The sequence below is a fragment of the Athene noctua genome, chromosome 17 (genome assembly GCF_965140245.1).
Source record: "Athene noctua chromosome 17, bAthNoc1.hap1.1, whole genome shotgun sequence".
In the NCBI taxonomy this organism is placed as follows: Eukaryota; Metazoa; Chordata; class Aves; order Strigiformes; family Strigidae; genus Athene; species Athene noctua.
In genome coordinates, this window is record NC_134053.1 from 9,473,633 (window position 1) to 9,493,336 (window position 19,704).

Genomic DNA, 19,704 nt, shown 5'->3' on the forward strand with positions numbered 1-19,704 from the left:
CGTAGTATTCTGAAATTCCAACCTGGGTCCCCCTACCAGACTAATTTTTCCAGGTAAACCTGGCTGTGTTTAATCCATGCCCTACTCTTCTGGGACATGCTGGAGGTTTGTTTTATAATGTGAAGAAAACTATCAAGAATTAAGATCATACTGGGTTTTGGGGGGAACTGATTTAAGGATCTCACAGTATGAAATTAAATGCAACACACACACACCCCCCACCCCACCCCCCATGTCTGCACTATCAGATACAACAGATAGAAATGTAACTTTATTAATAGACTTAAACTGAAGCATACCACTTGCCAACAACATCAAAGTAAGCATGGAGCAAGTAACTGCATTCTGGGAACCAAATTCTTTGTCCCCTGGCCTTACCACATACTCTCATCCCTTTTGGTCAAGACCAGAGCAGCAGGCAGAGTTTGTGCTGGTTAGTGACAGTCTCTTGTGTACGGTTTTACCACCACCCCTTACCAAACACCACAAAGTAACGGTCTGTTTGGGTTGGGCCATCTGCTCCCCTATGCATTTTTAAAGCTGTCATCAGTTGCATTTACTCAGCCTATCCAGAATTTTGTTCCTGAGTAGTGACACCCCCCCCAAGACATTTAGTAGTGATACACACCCCAAATACACTTAACACTCATGTCTGAGGAGGTGAATTTTGTTTTAGCTGTTAGTGGTTTATCTCCCTTCAATACAATCCATCACAAAAACTTGACACTATAATGTGTTGTTATACCACATAGTTGGGACTATAGCAACATAATCTCTCAGTTGTGAATGTTTTGCTCGTTGGATTAATGGTATGGAATATATCTGTACGTTCTATCAGCATTACTGTGTACTGCATTTTTCTGACTTATCTCAGAGGAATTTGATTTGCAGTTCAGTATTAAAAGAGGAGGGAATGGGGGGTGAGGGGGCAAATTGAAACAAAGACGTGACTTGCTCCTGTAAGTTATATGATACAAAGATTCTGGAAAGCAGGAAGGACCTTGAAGCAAACCACCTTCAGCAAGGCCCCAGAGTCCTCATAGGAAAAGGACAAGGATGGCAGGGATGAAAAGTACCTAGAGTAAGCACACTATAATAAGTCTGTCTTTTTAAACCTGTACGCAAGCTCATTTCAGTTTCACAAGTATTTGCTTTTACCTCCCAAACATCCTTTTTTAAAATGTGTTGGAACACTAGAAAATGCTGTAAGACACCTACACCACTAAATAAGCCTGTGCTCACCCAGAGGAGCATATATTTATTTCTCTACTATGAACAGTCATAATGCAAACGTTACAGTGCCACTGGAGAGAGCAGCAGGAGGGACTGAGGTCCTGAGGCAGCCACATGCACTGCAGAAGAACCATCCCAGGGCAGTACTAGCTCCTTACAAGAGTGACATGGCAGTGAAAAAATATTAATTCTAACAATTGTCTATTACAAGTTGAAGTTCTAATTAAAAAACAAAGCACTGTTATATTAGATTGAGATTACAGCTGGATGCTGTTTCCTCCTAGTTTTTATTCACAGTATACATAAATTAGGACAGCAAAAAACTATAAAAATCCTTTGGCACTTTCTGGACAACAATGATTGTCTTTCCTACCAGCAGGGCTGGTTGATCCTGATTATGTCCAGATCAGGGAATCAAGGAGGATGTTAAAATGCTGAGCCATTATTCAGCTCCATAGCTCTGGCATCTCATGCATGCAAAGGTACATTTTCCAGGCACCCATGGCATGCCTTGCTATAAACACGTTCTGACATAGGTGGGAGGAAGGCTGGTGCATTGGGCCTACAGGATAACTTTGAACATGGCAGAGAATGCGGACATGGCATTTGTCTTGATGGTAATTTTAAAAATTGCTGATATGAAATCAGAGTGATTCATGGATCCATTGTTTGTGCTCACAGAAAAAAAGCATCTAGGCTACTTATAATACTTATGGGAAGTATTGTCTTTTCATATTTTATTTTTTTCCTCAGATTTTTTGATGGCATGCAGACTTGGCATCACACTAAATAGAGACATTGATTCTTTATAGTTTTATCTCTTGAGCCCATCTGGTTTGAAGTAGTTGACAACAAGCAGGAAAGGGAATAGAATGAAAGACTCACTTCATGCTTGCAGAAATAAAAAATGTGCAAAGCAGTGTTCAAATCAGCCTGGGAGTGCACTTCCCTCTCACCACCCCTCCTCTGCTCTTTTAAGACGATTGGAGCAGAATAGCTTCTCCTGCAAGCCCTTAGCTCAGTGCTAGCTCTGAGTGCCCACTGTTGGAGCTGAAGCAGGCAAGCTGGGGCACGGAGGGAGAAGGGGAACCATCTTCCCCCCCCCCCCCCCGGAATGAGGGACAATGGGAGCACTAAGCAAGCAAGGTGAAAAAGCAAACACCGCAGAGCCCTTGTCCATCACTCAGGCTAAAAACATTGAAAAACTAATAGTGCAAACACCTCACACGAAGGTGTTTCAGTAAATTTTACATGTTGTTTATTGCGGTTTTAATTTGCTTTGGCAATTAACAGCTACAGCCCGAGGACTTCAGCCTGAGTTTCCAAGCCCCTGTGCAATCGCCGATATTACAGGCAGGGACAGAACAGAACAACAGCACCAGAAGTGTCCTGCCCTGCCCTGCTCGCCGAGACAACTGGTGGGTTGGATACCAGAACTGCTTCAGTGGGAGCGTAGGTGGGGGCAGGAAAACAATACCCTTCTCCATCTACCAATGACCACTAAGAGCTGTTCATGCAGGAGCTACAAAATTCGGTAACTAGAACTCCGGCTAGAACAGACATTAAATGACACTTGCTTTCTCAGTGAGGCACTCTGTATGAGGTGCTCATCCTCTCAGGGAGGTGATGAGAGGTTGGCCTTTATCAGCTACAGAATCACTCTGGGAGGCCGAGGCAGAAGCTGCTGTACAAGTCTGCATGACTTTACACCATGTAGCAGCTAGCGCTGAAAATGCATATGGTCTCTTTCCCTTTATGCTGCTCTGCCTCTTTTAGAATTAGGTCCTAAACATGATTTTGCTGGATTTTGTTCTTAATCACTTTGTTACTAGTTCAAATTTATAATTTTAACCTAAATAGAAGTGAGTGATTTATTGTAATTATTTTGTATAGGCTGCTCTTCATAAACTTTTTTTTTTTTTAATCTGGAAAAACATTTAATTTCCCATATGGAAAGAACACATTTATCATACTTTACTCAGATATACTTGGCCGACTATTGCACATATATGCAAAACATATGTGACATATTCAAGGCTGAATTTCATAAAACAGAAATGCTATGAAATGTGATATAATAAATATATTATACAGACATATGTGGCCAATTTATAAAACTATGGTATCTTTGGTAAATTTATAATAGGTCATTTCTATTAATGGGGGGGGAATGAGTGCATTTTTCTGGCATATGCAACACATACAGCACTTTACATGGACTTCCTGAAGGGAGGTGGACCTTTGAAAAGCAGATCTGTACATGTACATGTATAGCGTATATAGGTTATGTCCATATTTTTCAAAATTAATGTACAACTTCAAAACTACCTCTTGATTTTTGCATGGATTGTCTGTACAACATACTGGGAATTTAAAAAAAAAAAAAAAAAGGTATGAAATACTATTCTTGAGATTAGCAAAGCTCTGATACACTAACTAGATTCCCACAGACAATGGGTGTCTGTCTCATTTTAATAGCACATTTTATAAGCACGTGCTGTGCTCATGATAACAGCCAGCAACAGAAGTCTTCGGGTACGATTGCTTTCATCTAGTTGTGTCAAATACTCGTATAAATTTAATATCTTACTGATCAGTTGAATTAGGATAGGTAAATGAAGGAAAAAACTGGATACCTTTAGAACAAAGTTGCATAAATACGCACATACAAGCCTCTGCACTAGTAGGCTGGGTTGGTCGCGATACAGCTTACAGCAGCAGATTTGCTGGCTGAATATCTTCAAATTCTGGCTCCCAGATCACGGCCCTTCCCTGCTTGTGCCCGTGTGCTTCCAGGATCGAACCTTCGCTCGCTAACACGACCCGTGTCTCTGAGCTCTGCCCTCCGGAGGGCGCCCGCTCCCCGGGCTGCGCCGGCCGCGCAGCGTGTGCGCGGGGCCCGCGGCCCGGCGCCGCCTCTCCCGGGCTCACCGTGGTGGGGCGGCCACCGCGCCCCGGCCCAACGCGCCGCCACCACAGAGGCGGCTGGTTTCGACCCGTCACGAACTGAACAACTCGCGCTCTGCCCCCCCCCCCACCCCAGCCCAGTCCAGCAGCCTCGCAGAAACTTTTTGAGCTCCTCGGACGAAGGAAGGCGATAAAACTCGGCGCGTAGTGCTGCGGTAGCTCTGCCAGCACCCCCCGCGCGAGCAGAGCCGCCGGCGGCTCCAGCGGCCCCTGTACTCAGGCGGAGCGTTGCACGGCACGAGCGAACGCGCTTTCCTTATTCCTTTCAGACCAGCTGGAGGTGCCAGCGCCCCTTGGCCGGGGCTCCAGGCACCGCAAGCTGGAATCCACTCGCTGGAGAGAACGAGGGCTGCTTGGCGGGGGGAGGGCAGCGCACCAGCCGAGGTGGCCCTGAGCCACGCAGCCCCACTAGCCATGGCTCCGGGATGGGATGCACCGGGAAGCCCCTGGGAGCTTGTAGGGATGCACCGGGAAGCTCATGGGAGAACCACACTGTCCCCCGGCGGTGCAGAATGCCTTTTTATGCTTGCTGCAGCCCTTGGGACATTGCCACACTGTTAGCCAGGCTGTAGCACGAAGGAAGCCGAAGTCCTTGCTCCCCTGGCAGTGGCCATGCGTATGTGTGTTTGAGGTTGACTGAAGAGACACCAACGCCCCAGGATGCCCGAGAGGGCTGGGATGCTGGGGACCACCTACAACAGGTCCACCCAAAGCAGTTCTAGGGTCTCCCTGAACAGGAGGAAAGATTAAAAGGAAGATCTGTGAAGTGTGCTAACAGTGTGCGTGAACGCTGCAAGCACACGGAAGTCTCATCCTACACTGAATTTAGTCAGATCCTTTAGCAAGGAAAAAAAGAAAACTACCACCAATGAAAAAAACCATTCCTGAAAACCTGAGCTATCCCCAGCGTTTGGGGTAAGTGATCAAGCAAAGACCTCCCTTATTTCACCTGCAGGTGCCTAATCCTGTATTTATCCACTGAGGTAATGATGCAGTTTTCAGACCTTTGGAGCAATCAGTGAATTCAGCCTGTACCTCTCGAAAATGGAGCCACATGGCTAATTTATTCTCTAGCCCTGTTCAGAAGAGACAAAGGGTGCTTGTAACATCTGTGCTTGGGACTGTTTTACCAGCAGCTTTTAAATACACAGCGTTACGTGTGACTTGAGGTGACCATAAGTGAAAGTATTGTCTGGAAATGCTGCAGCCTTCTTTCCGAGTATGTGCCACGGACCTTGGTGACAGCATGTACTGAGTGAAGTTTAAACACACATGTAATCAAATCATATAAGGTCATTTGACAAATGAAACTGCAATACATATAGATGAGGCATGGCCTATACATGATGTATCTTGACTAACTGGCTGACAGGTAACATGAAATCAAAGGGTTATGGATTTTCTGTGATTTTCAAAAGGTTCCTGCTAGTGAATGTGCAGTGTTACGGGGAGTTTTGTTTGTTTGGATTTTTTTCTGTGATAGAAAAATAACCCTGCTTGCTTTCCATATCTGGAACACTTCCATCCAGTGAGACAGACATAGTGATACAGGGAGGAAACACTAGTCAAAGCCCCGAGGAAGCTTGATTTAAGGACTAAAACATGACATGAAATGGACTGCTAACATGCTCAATACTAACATATATAGGCACCTTGCATGCTGATGACCTATTTACATAGTTAAAACTGTAGTCTTGATACAGCTGCGTGGTCTCTCCTTCCCATTCAGACACAGGACTTCTGTAGGGGTTCTTGGCACAGAGGATAGACTAGTGATCCTGGGGGCCCGCTGCCCACAGCCATAGATTGAAGTTCTGTGATTTTGTCTTCTTCTAATAGAGATAAATTAAAATTCCTACAGCCAAGGCAAAGACCTTGACCCACTTTCTGTAAGAGCACAGTTTAGTCCTGATGTCTTGGGTCATGCAGTCCTCTTGGCTCTTGTGCAATAAAGTACGTTTGAAAAGGTGTGTGGCCAGTCTGCACTGGGAGCCAGCGGCGCTTCTTGCAGCACTATGTACGTTTAAAGAAAATAGGTGCTTACTGATACAAACGGAAGTGTACAATATCCATTTCAACCTGGGACCCCAACCCTGCAAGTTGTTGCACAGTGACTGATAACTACAACCATGGGCAGCTCTGGCAACCAGGGAGATGGGAGGGAGCAGTCACCTATGGAGGTTCACTATTTGCTCAGACTAAACAACTCCAGTTTAGTATTCCTCCTTATTTAAATGACCTCATTTTGTAGGGAAGGTTTAGACTTTGGAGCAGAGAAACTGACAAATATACACAAATAATCAAACAAGAAATGAAAGAAAGAAAGAAGAGGAAAAACATTTATAAATGTCATTGTTCAATGTCTTTTCAATTTAAATGAAATAAGATTATCTACATATATCTACAAATATCTACATGTATCTACACTGCTTGCAGATATGATTCTTTGGTTGTCTTCACTTTTTTCCTACACTGCAACTATTAAGAAAAAAAAAAAGTGTTTGTATAATCTTTGAAAGAAATAATAAATATAACAACTTCATTAAACGTTTGACCAAAGCTTTGGCACTAATCAGTTTACAGATAACAAATCATACTGAGAACTCTGAAATAAAAGCGGCAAAGCAACAGAGCACATCCGAGAGCCATTTCCCACTGACTAATAATAAGCACAAGGCTATTTTACATCAACCTTGCTGAGAACATTATTTAAGGTTTAGTCAGACACTAAGAATCTCACAATTCACTGCAAATGTCAAATAAAATACATATTTCTTGCACAAGTCTTTTTCATGGATCCAGATATATTTTTTTATAACAGACAAAAAAAATACATAAAATATTCATGTTAGCCTGTATCCCTTCTTAAACCCTTCCAAAAAGTTTTGGAAGCCCAAAGCCCACTGCCAGAGACGGAATAAACGTTGATACTAACACTGCCACCTGCACAAGGGAAAGATGATGTTTTAAAAGGATTGTAGTGAAAATGCACAAACACGGATGAATAGAGGACTTCACAAACAACAACAAAACCCCCTCTTCTTTTCATAGAGTCACTTGGAAGAATCAGGAAAGTGTTCATAATACTGTATACCAACACAGCTGAGGAGCTGTTCAATACCTTCTCTGAACACAAAGGGACTGCCGTTCGGTGAGCATCTGACAAAAAACACAAGCCAACTATTCAAAACATATCACTGGAGAAACGGTGATGAACGGGCCCATCTTTTCAACAGTAAGGAAAGACTACTGAAGGAAGATACTAAAGGGGGAAAGAGGGGGAGGAAAAAACAAAACAAAACAAAAAAAAAGAGTACTTACCAGCTTTAAGAGGAAAGATGCAGCAAGCAGGTAGGTGCAGAATAGGTGCTTTGGGACAACTGCAGTTTGGGTCAGCCAAATCTAAGGGGTGAGGCATTCTGGGGAAAAAACCCTGAAGTTCCTCTAAAAGGCACCTCTCAACGGGAGAGCATCAGGAGCTCGGGAAAGGATGTAGGAAGGCAGGATTTGTGAGGCTGCCTGGGAAGCAGCCGGTGTACAAACTATTGCTGGGATTACACAGCCTAAACTCTGCAGGTATTCCCCCCATCTCCAGGCTGTTTTTTATACTTTAGCTTCCACTGTTGTGGAAACAAGAAGCTGAACGTGGCTGAGCTCTTGGCCATGGGCTCTTCTCAACAGCTCCACAAAATGCTGTTGTAGTTAAGCTGCCCCAATGAACCCCGAAACTCACAAGGTCAGGACCGGAGGAGAAGTGGACAATTTGTTCTGACAGTGAAGATTCAAAGTGTTTCCTTAAGCTAAACTCTGCCTCCTCTGACAGTCTCCTCGAAGCCAACCGTGAGCCAACCGTGAACGAGGCCAAGCGTCCCCGAGGTAAAACGGAGATTTACATCGCCATGTGCAGAATTACGCGCCGTCCCCGGGGACCGGGGCCCGCCGGCGCTCACAGCCAGCCCCGCAGCCCTCCCCGCTCCGTGCTAACGTTACACGTCCCGCTGGGCTGGGAAACACCCGTGGCACCGCCAGAACTGGTGGCAATACCAAAACTCCGTCAAAAGACCCGGCGAGCGAGCGAGAAGGGGGCGGGTCACCCCGCCGCTGCCGCTTCCCCGTCCTCCCGCCGCTTCCCGGCGGCCCTACGGTCCTCGGTGCCCGACGCACTCGTGGGGCACCCGCGGGAATGGAGGCGTGGGGGTAGGGAGAAGGGACATAACGACATATGGCTTCATTTTTCAAAGTGCAGCCGCGGGTCACACCGCGATGGGGAGCGCCCCGGCCCCTCGCCGCCCGCCGCCGCCCGCCCTCACGGCCCCGCCGACGGGGCGACGGGGGGGGGGGGGGGGGGGGGGGGGAGAGCGGGACGGGACGGGGGTGCCGGCTTCCTGCGATTGGGCTCTCCGATTGTCGATCAGGTCAAGCCGGCCTATCAGCTCACTCGTAAGGCGGGAAGAGAGGGAAAGGCGGGAAGGGGGGAGAGCGGGAACGGTCGCGGCACGCGCGGCCGCCGCCAGTCTCTCGCGCCGTCGGCGGCGCCGTTACCGGGGCCCGTAGTCGTAGTTGGCGGGCGCGCCGGCCGACGAGTACATGTTGGCGGCCGCCGCCGCCGCCGCCGCGGCCGCCGCGTTCATGTGGTGGTGGTGGTGGTGGTGGTGGTGGTAGCTGTGCCCGCGGATGCTGGGGAGGGGGTAGGGGGCGGGCCGGCTCTTCGCCCCCAGGTAGTGGTCGTAGGCGGCGGCCGCCGCCGGCGGGTACTTGTAGGGGTGGTGGTGGAGGGGCTCCGAGGCGGCGGGCTCCAGGCGCAGTTCGTGGTGGGGCGGGCTGGGCCGGCCGCCGCCCGCGCCGCCCAAGGGCACCAGGCCGCCGCCGCCGCCCGGCAGCGCGGGGCTGAGCACGCGGGACATGAGCTGCTGGTGCGCGGCCTCGGCGTGCAGCGGCGTCCCGCCCGCCGCCTCCCGCTCGTACTCCCGCCGGCTCTCGGCGGCATCTGCGGGGGCACACAGCGTCAGCGCCGCCGCCGGCGGGCCGGGCTCTAAGGAACGCGTTTAAAGGCACGGAAAAGCGGTGCGCGGGGGTAGGAGGGGGCTCGGGAAGCGAAGCGCGCGGCAGCGTGCAGCAGGAACCGGGGCCTGTGGGACGGGACCTTCTGACTGCGGTGAAGGGAGCGGGGTTGACTGACAAGCTGGTGCACGCCTGAAATTTTTGCAATTGTGTAACACTAAACAAATACAGACTTCCCTTTATTTTGCAGGCCCGGAGTGTGCTGGAAGAAAGGCCCTCGGTTGCTTTTGCAGTTGTTTGCTCTGCGTAATGGAAAAGGAGTCAATGGGCAGAGGTGCTGTTCGACCTGACTGCAGCTCCTGAATGGGAGCGGGTCGGCCCTGAACACGCTGCCGAGGCGCGTTAAAAGGGCAATGCGAGGAGGAGCCAGTGGCCCTGGCTGCATCTCTGCCTGAAAAGCTCAACTTGCTGCTGAAAAGTCAAAAATGGGACACTAAAGGGGAAGGGCGGCGTTTTTAAAGCAGCAAAGTTGCTTAAGCACAACAACAGTGAGCCTTTTAGGCGTAGGAAGAATGAATTAGGCCACAAAGGTGGCTATTTTTGTTTTAGAAAAGTATAGGTGGTAGTGCAAAGCTATGAAGCGATGAAGCAGTGCCTGCTGCAGGCAGCCGCGCACCAGCATGGCGCGCAAGGTGGCCCCAAGCATGCACGCGCCGCGGCTGGCCCTGCAGGCCCGCGGGTCCGGGGTGACAGCCCGGCCCGGCCGCTGGGGACTCTCACCTTTCTCTGTTCCGTTCTGGTGGGCTGGGGAAGAGACTGGATTCCGGGATCTGGCAAAAGCACTCATGAGAGGAAGGGCCCCTGGCCTGTGATTCCTGGGCCTGGAAGAAGAAAGGGAGAAGTGACACAGCTGATGGTCCAACAGACCGAGCACCCAGAGCTGCTGGCAAAAGGGGGCCCGTCCCAGTGCTCCCCGAACTCCATGCAAGCCTTGTGCAATGTAAGCTGGGCAGGTGCACGCTAAACTGTGAGTGAGAGTGGGGTGTAGGCATAGTTAATAAAGACGTAGCCTTACCAATCCTCAGGGTCGCAGTCTCGGAATCCCTTGGCGAAAGGGTTACTGGCGATCTTCAGCTGCGTGATCTGTAAGGAGAAGCGGGGAAATGACTCAAAGCAACGAACACAGGGCTCCCTGGTCAAACAGCGAGCGTGTCCCTGAGCGGGCTTTGGGAGTCAGCAGTGCCTGGTGTAACGGAGAGGGCCCAGGGGCTGGTGGAGACGGGACACACTCTGCCACAGAACACAGACATGTGCTTTCCCTCTGTCAGAAACCGCGGGCTAGCGCGCTATCTAATACGAGTTCAAGGCGAAGGGAGAGGCAGCCCGAGTCGGCTGCAAAAGCTGTGTAAATGCACTTGTAAGAAAATGCCACATTATATGGGTCACCACTGGAGCAGCTAAGACAAATCACTGGATAAATCATACTTATGTATTTATTTAATTCGCCGGGGAGAAGGCAGGACATTTTCTATATTTAAGCAAATCCACGGATAAAGTATGTGATTGTGAGTTTCCGGAATGGGTTGAAAAACAAACTTTAAGCCCCTCAGTGACAGTTCCAGCCTTAGAGGTCAAACTGATAGAAAGCAGGAGAGAAGGAGCAGCTGTCCGGAGCCATCAGGCAAATGCCAGCCGGGGAGGGACTCCGGAGCCCCTTAAAGGCGCAGCCCTGCTCCGGCCCCGCCGCCTCTCCGGGGCGGGGTGCCGGCCCGCCCGCAGCATCCCGGGGGGACCCCGGATCGATGTGCTCAGAGCCGCTGCCGAGGGTGGCACCGCCGCCGGCTGCCGGGGACAGCCCCGCGCCCCAGCCCCGGTGCGGAGCAAGGCGGCTTGGAGCAGCGCTGAAAAGCCCCGGCTATGAAACCGTGCTTGCGCTGGCGGCTGGGTCCCTGCTCTTTACATTACACTGATGCGATTTAAAGAAGCAAATGGATTAACCGCTGCCCAGAAATCCACATCAGATTAGAGGGGGTGGATTGCTTTGTTTCGTTTTGTTTCGGTTTTTTAACATACAACTGTATTCTGGGGAGGAACAGACCGCTGCGAGCTTAGAGAAGCAAAATCGCAGATTTATGCAAACAAATTGTGAGTGACATGTCGCAGCGGGAAGCCCGTGGTTTCCCTTCGAGCCCCGGGCGGGGGTTTCCAGAGGTAATGAGGTCCCCCGGGCGGGGGGAAGCTGGCGATGGGGCTGGAGCTCTCGACGCGCAGCGAGGCAGCGCCGCGCAGCTCCCCAGCTATCGGGTTCCTTGCGCTGCCCCGGAATGGGTTTAGCAGATGGGGCGGAGGAGGCGGGAATACCCCCAGACACCCCCGCCGGCGGCGGCCAGCCGCAGCCCGGCCACCCCCGGGAGAGGGCCGAAGGGGCTGAGCCAGCGCCGGGCGCGCCGCACCCGTAGTACCCCCCGGGGCGACCCCAATCCCCGTTTTCGTTGCCCCGGGCCCCGCTGCCGCCTCACCCGGTGGTTCTGGTAAGCGGTCACTGCCGTGAAGCGCGTCTCCTCAAAGACGAAGGTTTTGAAGTTCTCCTCCGCGTATTTCTCGCTGTCTTTCCGGGGGTCCACGTAGACCACGTGAAAACGCGGCTGGTATCTGTGCATGGAGTTCAAAATGATCTGAATGATAAAACGAGCAAGGAGACAATAACTGATCCAGGCGGAGCATCGAGAGAGGAGAGCGCAGCCCCCGGCCCTGCCGGCTGCCCTGCCCGGGGGGGCAGTGGCGGGGCTGGGGCAGGACGGGGGCGCGGGGCCCCTGGGCGCGGGCAGGGGCACCCCACGGGAATCACGGCGCGGGGAGCTCCCCCCGGTGCAGCCCCGTGTTTGACACCTTCCCCGGGATCACTTACATGCCCGTTGTCATCCAGCAAATTGTTGGTCAGTTTGAGTTTATCGAAGGAAACGATCTGCTTCATCCACTGCGCCCCTTTGGCCGGGGAGTCCGGGTGGTAGTGCACCCTCCCGGGGGTGGCGGGGTCGGCTTTGCCAGCCACCAGCCAGGAGGAGCTGTGGAAGGCGTACCTGCCGGGGGGGGGAAGGCACCGTCAGCCGCAGCCCCCCGCCACCGCCCCCTGCAGCGGAGCCCCGCGGGGCTGCAGCACCCCACGGCCGCGCAGGATCCGGCCCGGGAGGGTCCCCCCCGGCCCGGCGAGGGGGAAGCACCGCCTCCCCCATCCCTCCCGCTTCCGAAGGTGAGGAGAGGAACGGGCTCTTCTCCACAGCTGGACTCGTTGCGGGGTGAGGGGAGGGGAAATAGTGTTTTATCAGGTCGCCGATGAAACTGGCGGGAGAGAAATCTGCAGGACGGAGGAAATTTGTAGCTACCTGCACTAAGAAAATTATTGCTACCTCGTGAGAGAAGCCACAAAAGCTTCCCCATCCTCTAAAAAACAGGGTGAAAGGGAGTCCTCTATGCAGTAATGTTCTGGCTTTAAGTGAAGAGTGGCAAGTTATGTGTAGATTAATAGCAGGTCCACAGTTTAGCAGCCTTGTTTCATTCTTTCAAAGTACATATTCAACAGTAACATTTAAAACAGAGAAACCAATCTTCTATACACGTGTTTACTTTAAAAGCCAGTGTTTGCACAGGGGGAATTAGACACCATTGGACTCGAGCAGAAACATTACTTTTAAAAGATATACTCAATTGGATGTTATATATCCCACTTCCCTTGACAAGCAAACATTTCTAGGACGCCCTGAGAATTTGGATATCTGTCTAAATATTTATATATCGGACCCTGCGATTCCTACGCGGACTGCCTGCTCGGCGTCCTGATCTGAAGCTAAATACATAATATGCCTTTCACTATCTTTAAATTAAAGGGGTTCTCAACCAGACCGCGTCGCTGCCTTGTGAGTCGCCGGTTTCCAAGGCCTTCCTACACTGTCGCTGGAAACAAGGGCAGGGTTTTGTGGCTCGGACGGCCGGTGCCTTTCCAGAGCACAAACCCTGCTCTCTTCACCCAAGCACCCAGCGGGCTCCCCAGCAGGCAGGGCGCAGCCCCGGGACGCCCACGGGGCCGGCACTGACGGGGCACCTGCCCCAGCAGAATGGCTACGACACTCCAGAAGCAAGGGGGGATTTTTCTTAGCGGGTAATGGGTGTTTGCCGGGTCGAGACGTGGAGAAGCAGGATGAGGAGGGTTTTTCTGGGCAGGACAAGGCGGGTCCCGCCCTGTTGCCCCGCAGAAACCCGCACTTCTATCCGCCCTGTGCCAGCCTGGCCCCCGCAGCCCTGGCTGCAGCGGGCTTGTGCAAAGCTCCGAACGCGTTGCAACCGTGTGGAATGGACCCCGGGGCAGCCGCATCCCGCGTCTGCTCCTCATCTCCCACCGCATCCCCGAGCCCCAGGAGAGCTGGGGGCAGGCAGCGACCCGCGAGCCCCTACAGCGCCGAGCACCGCGGGCGGGCCGGGTGTTACTTGCCGGTATCGCTTGTCGTCCACGGGGACGAAATCCATGAGGAGCATGTAGTCAGCCATAGGGTCCATCCCGAATATCTTCACCTGGAAGGTGGGGAACATGCGCCTGGCACAGAGAGGAGAGAAAGGATTGCTGAGCTGAGGGGCAGCGGGGAGCCCCGAGGGGCCAACGCGGGTGCCCGCCCCCTCCCCGGCCCGGGGGTGCTCAGGGCCGGGTGTGGGAGCCCCACAGCCTTCCCGGCCCGTCCCCTCCAGCTGCCCCGGCGATGTCAGGTCCCCCCGCAAGAACCGCTGGCCGGAATAGGGAGAAAAGGCAGATGCGGATGGGCAGCGTGGGGAGAGGGGCTGCCGTGTCCCCCGACCCTCGGCAGCATCCCGAAGGATGGAGGTCACCCTGCTTCTCCGCCGGCTCCGGGACCACTTGTGCCGGACACCTGAAATGCCCCACAGGGGGGCGGGGGGTGGGGTGGGACAAGTGCCACCGCCGCCTTTGCCATGGGGGGACACAAGTGAAAATAATTTCCTCCCCGCGGTTTCCCCATCCTTCCAGCTGACCCGATCCGAGCAGATGCATGGCATTACCCCCCCTCCGGATCCATACCCGAGCCGGGGGCAGAGCCCCGGGAGGCTCGAGCAGCCCGGGGGGGGGACGGACGCGAGAGGATCGAGCTCCCACTTGTGCAGCTTCTGCCCCCCCCAACCTGCGCCCTTTTTAAAGCAGCGGTTACGGCGGCAGCGTGGTCCCTGGAGGCAGTGGGAGACCTCCTGCAGTCCAGAGGGGCAAACGCACCCCCGCGGCGGGCAGAACTAGAGAGCAATGGGGATCTCCCAGGGAGTCCCCTCCCGGCTCCGTTTCGTTGCCAGAGCCCGGTCGGACTCCCGGTCCCCGCACCTTTGCCGGGAGAGCGGAGAGCACGCAGGAGCCCGGGGCTCCCGAGGAGGAGGGGTCGGCCCCCGGCCTGTCCCCACGGCTCTGCTCCGTGCAGGCTCCCGGGGACCCCAGGCTAAGCCGGGGGCGCGGGTCCCACGCTCAGGGAGAGCACGATTCCTTCGAGGGTCTGCGGAGCAAATGAGACCGGGGGTGAGCTAAGGGAACGGGCCAGGGCACCCCCCCATCTCTCTCCGCACACACCGGGGACAGGGCCCGGCCTGCGGCTCCCCGGCGGGACACGCCGAAGATGCGCCCTCGCGTTGGGGCTCGTTACGGCTTCGGTTTTGTTTGATTTTGTTTTTTTTTTCCCCCCGAGTAAGAAACCAACCGAGCGACCGCGGGCGGCATTCCGGGAAGGGGGTTTGCAGCCGTTGAAAAACCAAACTCCCAACACCCTTTGAAAAAACAAAGCGATCAAACCGCGACATCGAGAGGCCCCCCCGGGCTTATTCTCGGGGCGCGGGGCCGGACCTGCTGTGCGTCTTCCTTGGCTTTTTTTGGTTGTGTGCCGCTCGTTCGCCGCCGAGAAGAGGCTGCCTGCCTGCCAGCGTCATGGGCAGCGGGGCTCTGGCCCCGCAGCTCCTTCCAGTCCGGGCCCGGTTCTGCTGGGCAGCATCAGGATCGGGCGGCTGCGTCTCCCTCCCTGAAACGCTTTAGCAAACTCTGGAGGACGCTTCCAATCCCTCTCTCTGTTACTATTATTTCTAAAGGTGTAAAAGCCCCCATTAACTCCAGTTCCGGTGTTTCTTGTTTTAAAACTTAGTTTTAAAACAAACAACTCGGGATGATAAGACCCACCTAGACAAACAGCTGGGCCAGCCCAGAGGCGCTGGGAGAGGACAGGCTTCGCAGCTCCTTCCCTGAGCCTTTTCCGGCTGGTTTTACCCCGTTTTCTCCTGCTTTTACCCGCCTGTCTGGAGATTTGTCGCTGTCATAAAATAAACGAAGAGGAGGGGGGGAAAGCCCCGATTCAAATCGAGTTGGTTCATTTTCGAGCCCTTTTGGAGTGGGGTATTTGGAATCCTTTGGCTGTCCCGGGAGAGAGAAGAGCGCCAGACCTAAGAGCTCCTGTTTGCAGAGAGCCTCCGCCTGGAGCCTGAACGGCCTTTTCCGCTAAGGAAAGCGCCGAGCCCGGCGCCGGGCTCAGGGGCCGCGGCCGGAGACAGCGGGGCTGCGCGGCCCGGCGCCGGGGCAGGCACCGTCTGCGGGAAATCACGCCCGGGGTCCCGCAGTTCAGCGCCAGCCCCTCCGCCACCGGGCATCGCCGTCATTTTTTTTTTTATTATTATTTTAACAAATGGCTAATTAAAAATAAAAACCTCAACAGATTGAAATATAAATATATTTCTTTTTTTATATATCTTCGGGACCCTCAAAACCACTGGAGGGAGAGCGGGAGCGCACGGCCGCCGTCACCGCTTTCGCTGGGCCCTTTCAGAGCGGAGCCGAGCAGCCGCGCTGCGCCCTTCGGCCCCCGGCGACGGGGGGTGCGGCGGTGCCCGGGGCTCCAGCTGCCGCCGCTGCAGCCATCCCTGGAGCTAACTGAGAGCGAGCACCGGGGTATTTGTTATTGTTAATTCGTTTGTTTTTCTTTTCTCTCCCCCCCGCCGGATCGCCTTAAATCAAGAAAAGAGAGCAGAGCCCGAGCAACGCTCTCGCCCCCCCGCCTCCGAAGGCAGCTCTCGCCCGGAGCCCGGAAAGCTCCGCAACTCTGCCCGAGACGCCGCGGCCACGCCGCTTCCCGGAGATCGCAATTAACTGAAGTAATTAGCAACCGTAATTGGGACTCCTTTTCCTCCCACACGTTTTGCTCGTTTCTAACGCGATCGCACCAGCCGCTTCCTTTGTTCCCTGGTCGGGAGCGGGGTCCCGGTCCCCGCCCGCCGAGCCGCCGGCGGCAGAGCAGGGCCGAGGAGAGCCGGGATCATCGGCGCTCCTTACACGATAGTCCTGGAGGACATTTCAAGGTGCAGACTGGGGTCTGACTGCGTCCCCGCCGGAATGGCAAGACCTGCCCGTGCTAAAAATTTATCTAGTTACAGGTATTGCACGGGTCGGTTTGTCAGCTTCGCCTTTCCCCCCCTGTGCCGTTGCTCTCCGCCCCGTGAGCACAGTGTCCTCCGCAAACACGGATTTGAGTCCCGTGCGGGGTAACCGAAAGCCGACCGCGCCCGGCAGAGCCCTGCGCCCTTTCCAGCCGGAGGGAAGCCCGGCGACGGGGCGCACGGCGCGGCTGCCCCGGGCCTGGCCGAGCCGTCCTGCCCGCCTCCCCCCGCCCGCCTTCGTCCCCGGCCCGCGGGAGCCGCGCATTGTGCCCCGCAGCACCCGAGGCCTTCGGGCCGCAATAGCTCGCAGATTCCGCCCCGGGAGAAGCGCTAGGATCAAATGACGGCAGCCGCCGGGCCGGGCCGCCCCGCAGCTCGTCCTTGGCCAGCCTCGATTTTCCCCCAAAAGCGCGAATTCAGCCGCCTCCGGCCGGGCCCGTGGCCGGGCTCTCCCGCCCCGGCTAGCCCGGGTGCCCGCGGTGGCGGGGGGGGAGCTGCTGGAGCGCCGGGGCCGCTCGGGGGTTCCGCACTGACCTGCCGGCCTTGGTGACGATCATCTCGGTGCCCAGCTGGTTGAACTCGTCCCACAGCGCCTTCATCTCCAGCTGGACGCTGATGTTGGCCACCTTCGGGTTCTTCTTCACCGGCGCCTTGGCCGCGGCGGCCGCCCCCGCGGAGCAGCCCGAGACGGCGGCCGGTCCCGCGGCGGCTCCCCCGGTGCCCTCGGGCGGCTCGGGGCCTGGGGGCGGCGGGTTGGCCCCGGCCGCCGCCCCGCCGAAGGGGTAGCCGTGCTGGGGCTGGGGCGGCGGGTGCGGGTGCTGCTGAGCCGTGCAGGGCTCGTAGTGCGGCGGCTCATGCTGTCCGTACGGGTCCCCCGGGGAGGGGGAGAGGTGGTACCCCCCGGAGGCGTTCAGGCTGCTCAGGCTGTTGGCCGTGAAAGCTGCAACATCGCAAAAATGGGACAGCTGGGTGAGCCAGGGGCTGGAGATAGCTGAAATCATTCCAAAAACAGGCGGTCAGGGCTCCGCTCCGGCTCCCGCTTTCCCCCCCAGCTCCGCGCCGCGCCGCGCCGGCTCCGCGGGGTGCCCTCCGCCTCCTCTCCTGCCCCGCGCCCAGCCCAGCGGGGCGCCTCCCCCTTTCCGCTTTCCTTGGCCCCAGCCCCGCTCCCCCCGGGGCAGGCGGGGAGCTCGCTGCTCCCGCTGCCTGCCTGCCTCGGCTCTTTTTTTTTTTTTTCCCTTTTTTTTTTCTTCTTTTTTTTTTTTTTTTTTTCTCCTTTGCAAACCCGAGAGATCTGCCAAGAGCCGCGGCGGTGCAGAGCCCGTGCTATCTCTGCAGAAGGCCTCCCTCACTGCATACGATTTGGGACAAAGCAAATTCCCCACACGCACCCAGCCCCCCACCCTCCCTCCCTCCCCCCCCCCAAAAAAAAAAAAAAAAAAAGAGAAGGGGGGAACTCTAAGAAAGAAACCGGTTCTTATTTCCGCGTAGCTACGGTGCTGCAGGTAATGTCCCTCGCTCTGGGGCCGCGGCTGACAGGGGAAGACGGATCTGGTTTGGCAATCCCCCCTTCTTTCTACCCCCGAGCGAGAGAGGGGGAACAGACGGGGCTCAGAGCAAGGCTCCAGGTCCGCGCCGAAGAGCGTCGGGACGGCCCCGGCCGTGCAGCCCTCGGCGGCCGGCCTGAGCGGGCCCTGCGGCGCATGACAGGCCGCCCCGGGGAACGGACGGCTCCTTCGGATCCCCTCTGATGCTGAAAGGCTCCTCGAGGTCCTGGGGCTCTCTTGAGTTATTTCCGCCGCGGCCCCAGGGGCTGCAGAGCCGGCGAGAGCCGACCCCGGCCCGCCGCTGCCCTGGGCACGGCCGGCGCTGTCGGAGGATGCTCCAGCACCTCCGAGGAGACGCGGGTCCAAGCGGCGGAGCCGTCGGAAGGCGCCACCGGGGCACGGGCAGAGCCTTTTTGTCCAAGGGAGGGCTGCGGGGGCCCGGGCGTGCCGGGGGGGGCCCAGCAAAGCCCTCTCCGAGCGGCCCCGCGGGCAGGCCGCGCTCCGTGCGCTCCCCCCGGCCCTGCCGCCGGGCCGGGACGCGTGAAAACACTCCGAGAGACGGTGGCCGGGGGGTCCCGTCCCCGGCGCCCTGCGGGGCCGAGCGCGGCGCTCACCTTCCATGTCCCTGGTGACGGTGCTGAAGTGCATCTTCTGCGGGCGGCAGCCGGGGCGGGCGGGCGCGCTGCGGCCGCCGCGGGGCTCCTCCAGCGCTCCCTTCCCTGCTTGCTCGGCGGCGGCGGCGACTGAAATCAGAGAGGCGATACTGAAAGCATTTGCCTTGGGAGACAGAGGGCTGTTTTCGTCCATAGGGGAGACACCAATGCAGGAGCAGCAGCCGCGGCAGCCTCCCACCACGAGCCCCCCCTCCCACCCCCTCACTCCCCTCCTTTCTACCGCACCATCCAGGGAGGTGCGAGCGAGACCCCCTCCTTCCAGACGGGGGGGTGGGGGGGGGGTGGAGGGAAGCTTAAAAAAACCCCAACAAACCAACAGAAAACAACCCAAACCCTCTGTGTTCCCCCCCGGGAAGGGCGTTGGGGAGCAAAAACTTCCCCGGGGCCCTTTGCAGCCAGCGCCGAGCACCGCAACGGCCGGATCGAGCCCTGTCAGCGAGAGTGGATTGGGACGGGGGGGGTGGAAATAAATAACCCCACGAACTTCTTCCCCGGGGGCTCAGTTTCTCTCCCCCCAACTTCGTTCCCTGCGATTTATTAATTTATTTTCTCTCTTCCCTTCCCCCAACCACCACCTCCTGCTTCTGCCCCCCCGTCCCCTCCTTGTCTTCTGCACGTAGGGAAAGTGGCTCCCGTATAGGCGCTTTCCCCCATTCAGTGGCTGGGAGGCGTCACATGGAAGCCGGGGGTGTTTGCCTGCAGAAGCGGCGGCGGCGGCGGCGAAAGCGAAGTGAAACTCCTGCCGAGACGGTGTCAAAGGGCTGGGGAGGCCCTTCCCCGCCTCCCGGGCACGGCGAGCGGCCGGCGGGGAGGGATGGGATGTGCTG

At 55.8% G+C, this 19,704-nt stretch overlaps 1 protein-coding gene across 2 annotated transcripts; it reads right to left on the minus strand.

Annotated features, from left to right (window-relative positions):
* Positions 1-6,497: 6,497 nt before the first annotated feature.
* Positions 6,498-19,347, minus strand: TBX1 (T-box transcription factor 1). 2 transcript variants are annotated; one of them, XM_074921401.1, is made up of 8 exons: positions 18,818-19,347; positions 17,194-17,650; positions 13,688-13,789; positions 12,110-12,281; positions 11,721-11,876; positions 10,277-10,344; positions 9,982-10,082; positions 6,498-9,187 (listed from the first exon to the last, which is right to left on the minus strand). In XM_074921401.1, the coding sequence occupies exons 1-8, from the start codon at positions 19,008-19,010 to the stop codon at positions 8,739-8,741; spliced, it is 1,698 nt and encodes a 565-aa protein (XP_074777502.1). In that variant the 5' UTR covers positions 19,011-19,347; the 3' UTR covers positions 6,498-8,738. The 2 variants fall into 2 exon arrangements, with proteins under 2 accessions (XP_074777502.1, XP_074777501.1); XM_074921400.1 differs by having other exon boundaries at positions 17,194-17,599; positions 18,818-19,122.
* Between the last annotated feature and the right edge of the window lie 357 nt (positions 19,348-19,704).

What these genes read in the sequence shown, in the direction of transcription:
- TBX1 (XM_074921401.1), bottom strand. Translation starts at nt 19,010, where the DNA reads ATGGACGAAAACAGCCCTCTGTCTCCCAAGGCAAATGCTTTCAGTATC. An exon ending in CGTCACCAGGGACATGGAAG is followed by an intron (nt 17,651 to 18,817) that starts GTGAGCGCCGCG and finishes GAATGATTTCAG; the next exon opens with CTATCTCCAGCCCCTGGCTC. An exon ending in GTGGACGACAAGCGATACCG is followed by an intron (nt 12,282 to 13,687) that starts GCAAGTAACACC and finishes CCCCCCCGGCAG; the next exon opens with GTACGCCTTCCACAGCTCCT.